Source organism: Arachis ipaensis, chromosome B09 (genome assembly GCF_000816755.2).
Source record: "Arachis ipaensis cultivar K30076 chromosome B09, Araip1.1, whole genome shotgun sequence".
NCBI lineage: Eukaryota > Viridiplantae > Streptophyta > Magnoliopsida > Fabales > Fabaceae > Arachis > Arachis ipaensis.
Window position 1 is genome coordinate 25,299,107 of NC_029793.2, and position 7,215 is coordinate 25,306,321.

At 33.5% G+C, this 7,215-nt stretch overlaps 2 protein-coding genes across 3 annotated transcripts; one reads left to right on the forward strand and one right to left on the reverse strand.

Moving 5' to 3' along the window:
- LOC107618031 lies at positions 158 to 2,375 on the forward strand. Of its 2 annotated transcripts, XM_016319955.2 has the most exons (3): positions 158 to 303; positions 343 to 998; positions 1,675 to 2,375. In XM_016319955.2, the coding sequence occupies exons 2-3, from the start codon at positions 440 to 442 to the stop codon at positions 1,761 to 1,763; spliced, it is 648 nt and encodes a 215-aa protein (XP_016175441.1). In that variant the 5' UTR covers positions 158 to 303; positions 343 to 439; the 3' UTR covers positions 1,764 to 2,375. The 2 variants fall into 2 exon arrangements, with proteins under 2 accessions (XP_016175441.1, XP_020965958.1); XM_021110299.1 differs by having other exon boundaries at positions 158 to 998.
- On the reverse strand, positions 2,551 to 6,764 carry LOC107618030 (pectin acetylesterase 12). Its single transcript, XM_016319954.2, has 12 exons — positions 6,407 to 6,764; positions 5,500 to 5,582; positions 5,241 to 5,370; positions 5,044 to 5,117; positions 4,565 to 4,651; positions 4,364 to 4,488; positions 4,210 to 4,270; positions 3,978 to 4,031; positions 3,804 to 3,881; positions 3,545 to 3,650; positions 3,222 to 3,367; positions 2,551 to 2,932 (listed from the first exon to the last, which is right to left on the reverse strand). The coding sequence occupies exons 1-12, from the start codon at positions 6,618 to 6,620 to the stop codon at positions 2,825 to 2,827; spliced, it is 1,266 nt and encodes a 421-aa protein (XP_016175440.1). The 5' UTR covers positions 6,621 to 6,764; the 3' UTR covers positions 2,551 to 2,824.

A 7,215-nucleotide genomic window follows, 5' to 3' on the forward strand; every position in this document is an offset into this window, starting at 1 on the left:
TCATTCATCTATAAATTTTCAATAGAAATTTTATATTCTATATCAATTAATTTTTTAAAAATATCAAAAATTATACTCCAAAAAGCATTCTAGGAATTGCTCTGAGGGAACTGTAGGCTACATTTAAGGCAACTGTCTTAATATCTTTTTATTTATTATTTTTTATAAAAGAAGGTGTATGAAGTTTAATTATAAATTTGGTGGTTGAAAGTGTCTCTTCACTTGGCTAACTTATCATGAAATGAAAAACGTATGAATCACAGTTGCTAACACACAATATAACGTTGCTCTATTTTATTTTCCTCTCTTTTCCAACACAATAAACACTGTATTTTTTCTCCTTCTCTAGTAGCTCTTGCTTCAATTTCTTCAATTCATCGGTGACTGTGATCAATCAAAATAGAACTCTTCATAATTTTTATTCACATATCATTCTTCCATGTTAGAAGAAGACTTTGACAACGATATCGATGAAGGTTATGTTCATCATCAACACTCTCAAACACACAACTTGTCTCGGCTTTCTGTTTGTACCAGCAGTACTACGTACGACGTAGATGATGATGAAGAGGATGTTAATGATGTCATGGCCATGTTTGTCTCAGGCTTGTCCATAGAAAGCTTGGAAGGCGACGCAGACGCCGACGGCGAATTCTCCGAAGATCACGGCAAAGAGACCCATGCAAGGTGTTCCTCTGGCTCTGAAACCGAGTTCGGTAGCTTTTACTCTTTACCATTTCCTGGGGTGCCAATTCATACACCAATTGCAACCAAGGACTATGAAATTAACAATGATGAGGAGAAAACAAAGAAGAGGAGGATGAGGAGAAGAAGAAAGGGTAGTAAGAGCAAGAACAAAGATAAAGAGGAAGATGATGTGGTTCATGATCAAAGTGTGAAAGGTAGGAGCAGGTCACTGTGCATGGACATGGAGGAAGTGAAGGCTTGTACGGATCTTGGGTTTGGATTCCAGATTCCCACTCGTCTTTCTTTTCCTGGTAAGAAGCTTTTTTACGTGAAATATCTTATTTAAATTAGGAAAAGTATAGGTAAGTAACAACATTTTTTAACAATGTGTGAACAATGTAAATTAATAAAGTTAAAAGAGTAAATTAATCTTAAATTTAATTAATAGCATTAAATTAGGATGTAGTGTATTTTTATTTAATTGGTAGTTGTTCATGTTGTTCAAGATAGTCATTGTTTACCTGGCAATTTTCAATTAAATTATTCTGTTAGTCTTAGAATTATTCTTAAGTCTTACGTTTTAAAAACTTTTAATTGGATTTTTTTAATTAGATTTTTTTAACATATTTTAAGTTAAATATTTTTGGAACGTAAGGATGTGATTATAAAATAAAAAATAGAAACTCAATAAGAAATTTGATAAAATTATAGAAATATTGTATTATAATTTAGTCATACATATTAAATTATCTAATGGTTTTTATTTACCCTTTTGAAGTGGTTTCTGTTATTTTGTATTCTTTTTATAATGAATACACTTGCATGGTGGGGTGTTTTAACACTTTAACTTTGTTAAGATTTGGAACTACAACTAAATATAACAAATTTGGAACTACACTTTAATCTATTAGGCGGAGTGATCTGCTGCCTGATTAGGTTTTGGGGTTTCTTAATTTTTTTTAACCCATACTTTTCCTTTTCAATTAGGTGATGATCCACGAGAAGTTAAGGCTCGGCTAAAAATGTGGGCACACGCAGTAGCAGTATCTGCATCCAAATACAGCACTTCATTTTAGTGCATATTTTCTACAATACAGACATTGATTAACTGAGTAACCACCAAATTGGACGGATCAAAATCCTCTAAAGTAAAGAGATTTATAAAGTAAGAAAGCAACTATCTATAAGAAAGCAACTATCTAATCACCATTAAGTTAAGAAAATGAGACTCACATACAATGAAGGTTATAAATTTGATGGTAATTAATATCTTATTTTATTCCTTTACCAATTTCCTCACCGTAAAAAGCGTCTCATTTATCATGAAAAATCATTCTTAAGCTATGGAAAGTTTTGTTAAACATTATACATTCTAGTAAGGTATGATCTATAATCTTCTCCAACCGGTGAAGGACTTTACATACTCGGTTAGCTTTCTATTATCTTTAAGCTTCCAATACATGTATATAAAGTTTGTTCTTTCCACTAGGAATCTCTATTTGTTCTTGTCCTCTTGAGGTGTTTCTCAAATTCCCCATCCCCTTGGAGTGTTGTGTTTTGGTTGTAAGTAGAAGTGTGGAAGGTGGGAATTTTGGATGCATATTTCAAAGTGAATTATTGGTCACTGTATTCTTCTACTACTGTCTAATCAATTTGCTAAAGATGTAATTGGTCTTCTTGATTTGTCATATCCTCTTATTATGTTAGATTTTTGCACTACTCACATGACTTTCCATTAGAAAAATACAAGGTGAAATTACTAAAATTTTTCTCATGACAATTGCATACTCTGGTTTTTCCATAACAATTTAACGAAAGTTAAATACATAAATGGTGATTACAATGTTGAAAGAGTAAATATCATATAGTAACACAAGGTAAATATATCATTCATATTACTATAGGAGGGGAAAAAACAAGTGTACCCGCTTAAATGAATACTAATGGATGTAACTGAAATAGACTTATTATTTCAGTGGAAATTTATGGTGAGACACTTGATAGTGTTCACCTCAAACAAGGATATTCTTTTTTGTTTTCAGAAAAATTAATGAATGATAAATACATATATGGCGATTACAAAGATGAAAGTGTAAACATCACATCACAATTGGTTGCAGAAGAAAATTAATTTGGCTCACTTAAACACCAGATTGTGGCAAGTATTGTCACAGGGATAAGCACAGTCAATGGCTTTAACTACTTCTCGGTCGAAATACCAGTCTCCGACAGCAACTGCAATTGGCTGCACAATAAGTATTCAATCATATGTTCACGCAGAATAAACGATCATTTTTAACCATAAAAGATTTGAGCATTTTTTGACCATGAAAAAGGAAAACTAACTCGATATCAATAAAAAATGTATAGAACTCTATATCCATTGCCTATGTTTCAAACTATTTTAACTAGCCCCATTTAAAGGAAGAATTTATGAGTCTAGGCAGAGAAATTGTGACACTACCCCTCATAGTTTCTTTGATTTAACTGTATCACTGTAAGAGAAAGACAATGCAAATCTAAATCAAGCATACCTTGTTGTCAAGTAGGGGAGAGTTATCAGCAAACCATGTCTCTTGTCTCTCAGACTGGCAATGAGCAAAACAAGAATTTATGAATAGTCCAGTTTGAGGTGTGTTTGCGAAGTCTTTCAAGTCGTTTAGCAATTGATCTCTGAAGTCTGCTTCAAAGGAGAGACAATTATAATGTTACAACAAAATCGGATAATCGCATATGTGCATCTTGCTTTGTTTAAATCATAGCATAGAGTCAAAATATTACATGGAAATTAGGAAAATCTTCATATATGCATATCAATTTCTGTGCATAGTTCACAGTACTAGAGACTAAAAAGCACCTTGGAGGAACTGAATCTGAGACGAGGTACAATTCGCATGGTTTGCTTTGCAATCGCTCCAAAAGCCATTCGGGTCAGCTGAATGTGGGGCTAAACTGGCTTGGACCTAAAAAAATGTAGTCCATTTCATTGAGTTAGAGTTAATCTCTTAATATGGTTTATGTAAATGTAACATTTTTCTAGTAGCTATTATTCTCGATCGAGCTGTCGAGTGTAGCTTTACAATTGAGGGATGGAAGTAGTGTAAGTGTAAGGTTACCTGCCACGAATCATACGCTGCATTGAGTAGAAACAATGGAGTCTCAATATGTTGGACCATATTCTGAGGAAAGAAGCACTGAAGAAAGAAACACACTCCACATGTTTAAAATTTTCACTTTACAAGAAATTTCAAGTTATGAATGTAGCATGAAATCCAGAGTTAGAATATTACCGAAGTTGGATCCAATTGGTCAAGGCAACTTTTGGGCAGGTTCTTTTGTACATCCTATAATCTCAATCAAAACCATAGGCGAAATGTCATATTTGTAAAGTTTTTCTTAACCTTAAATCAGAAAAGCAAAGCAACTAATGAAAGAGCCAAGTGCCTATATTGGACAACTCAAGTTTTTAAGACAATTCTCATTCTTCTATTTAAGAGTCTATTTTCGGCAGCACTATTTTACCTGTAACTGAACTACACCTTCAAACAGATTCTTCAGTGTGCGGTTCCCAGAGACATCAACTCTACATGATTGAAAAGATCATCAATTGTACTAGTTTCTAGGCAAGGTTACTACTATATGGGAGAAGTTACATAAAGAAAAATATGTAACTTACGCATCAAGGAAAAACCCTGCATCGCTCAAACATTTAACCTTGGTAGATTCTGGAAACAAGCTTCGGAACTCATCGCAATGTATTAGAGATGCCAGACCGCCAGCCGAGCATCCGGACAGAAGTGCCTGATGTCATATCCTGATTAGCATTATTCGCCGGAGATTAGAAAACTTGATAAGAATATTATTAGACATGAGAAACCTGGTTCGCTGTCTGCATTCCTTGGAACATCAATTCCTCAATTGCTGCTAGCCATATTTTTTGTCCTCGGAATTGAAGCTGCTCAGACTGAAAAAAGAACCAAAATTACATAATAAGTGATGAATTCAAATGAGATGCAAGACAGCCAAGTTCAATACAAAATATATGTCATCAACACTCAGAGTTTATTTTGAAATTTGAAAACAAATGGTTCCTGAGCAAGATGCAAAACACACACTAATGCAAGTCCCACATTTTATTTTTTCTTATTATATTAAAACAAGAAAGAAGAATATAAAAATGTGACACCATGTCTCAGATCAGTGGGACAAACCAAGATTTATATTTTTGTGTAGCCATAAGTTTTTGGTACTAGATTTCCATATACAAATCATTTTTTCATGCAAATATGAAGAGTGATTAATGGAACTTATAGAGGTAAAACTTGAGAAACTAATTCATATTGTGCTTTAACTAACCTCAAGTTCATTATCACCACTGAAAGATGCCCCATCACAGTACCTTAATTTGACTCTATTCCAGTTAAAGAAATCTGTGCACAAAATATTATGCCAAGAAACATAAATCACAGAATTGATGTACAAATATTGCAACCTCCAACTCCAAGAGTCAAGAGTCTAATTTGATTAAAAGTGAGAAAGTAAAGAGCAAAAACCAGGGTTTTCTTCTGCCTTATTGCTCAAGATTCCGGTGAATTGTATTTGACTTTCCATGTATGTCGAGGAACCACGGCGAGTATTTTTTCTGTAGACGCAGTTTCTAACAGTATTACACCACCCTCCTCCCTGCAGGTACAAAACATTAAGATTAGCATCCATGGTTAGTTGTTAACCACTTACTTTCTTACCTTACCAACTTGTTCGCTTTAGAGGATCCACTTCTAATGACAATACTTGGAACACTGTTTTACATACCTCCAAGTGAACAAGCCAACTATTCGCACCAGATCCGAATCCGCGATCCAAGTGGTAACCCGGCAATGTTCCATCCAAACAAACTACCGAACAAAACACAAAATTCAATAGCCAGATTGTAACCAGGCAACAAATCTATGCATTTTAAGAGTCTTTAGTCTTTACTACACAAAAATGCACATGGTATTAAAATTGAAAAGTTTTACAATGTTTTGAGATATCCAGTGTTATTCTAATCTAGTATTAGAGCCTATCATGTGCTTGTTAGTTCGAACACACACCTATATATATGATACATGATAGGGTTCAATGACGTCGTTTGATCTAGGCGACCCCACCTAATAGGATAAAGCTTTGTTGCTGTTGTTTGATAGGTTAGCGAGACATATCAAGATAGGAATCAATCAAAACAACATCCATTGCTAGAGAGATGAACAACTAAACAAGCAATGTCTAAGTCAAAAGATGTTAAAGAGAATTTGAGATAGGAAGACAGTAATCTAATTCGCCACCCAAATTCCCCCTTTGCCAATATAGTCTCCCAGAAAACAAAATCAAAATCATAAGAGCAATTCTTGCAAAAAACAAGCCAGATTAAGAGAGAAATTAAGGTTAAAGGAACATGCTCTCAATTGATGTTCATCCAATCTTGAAGCACAACAATAGAACGAACAAATGGGTGCTCTACAAAATGCAGCAGTATATAAAATAACTCAAAGGGTATACATATATATAATATGTAACATTCATATTAGTAAAGTAGTCTACTATAATTAATGCTACACTACAATCAATGTAAATGAAACTAACAATGTATTAAAAAAGCACATGTAGCATTCACTCATTCAGAAAGAAGCCATTATAAAACTCAGAGAAAGAGAGAGAGAGAGAGAGAGAGGAGAAAGACCAGCTCCTGTAGAAGCAGCTCCATGAATGAGAGTGAGATTAACCATGAGAGGTTGGTATGTTGTTAATGAAGAAGGCTTGGCCCAAACGGCATCGTTTTCCAAGAAAGAAAGCACAGAGAGTGGCTCAGATCCATAGGAGACAACACCACAAACTAAGCATGCAAATGCAAATGCAAATCCAAAAAAATTCAGCTTCTTCTTCTTCATTGCCATTGTTTCTTGATAATTAATGCTCCTAATTCAAGTATGTTGAAGCAAAACTATACTAAGCTTAAATACACAGTCTTCTATTCATCTATTGTTTCTTTCTCTTTACTTTGAGAATTGATTCCTTTTAAAGAACCACTATTATGTTAAGGTAGTGAAGATATAATAAAAACAAATAAATAATGACTAAGATGAGGGAAAGACACAAAAACAGAATAGGCCCTTGTCGTAATTTGTTGCATCACTTTTTGAAACTTTTACTGCTTTTTTTACAGACAATGAAAATCATAATTAAAGTGCAATCCATTGTGTCGTCATAACTAAGCAAGCTATTCATTATGAACCGAATCCTAACTATTGCTTTGTTTAATCATTTTTATTTGTATGAATGCGATTACTTTGTTAGTTTGTTATATTAATAACTGTACCGTTTGCCACGTACCGGTATGACTATCAGTTATTGTGGTCGATGCAAATTTGAAATAGGAGAAAAATGGATAACTAAACTTTTCTTCTTAAATAAATATCCAAATTATTCTTTTAAAAAATTAATATTTTATATTTTGGTCCTAATAAAATTATATTTTTTTAAAATCTTTAA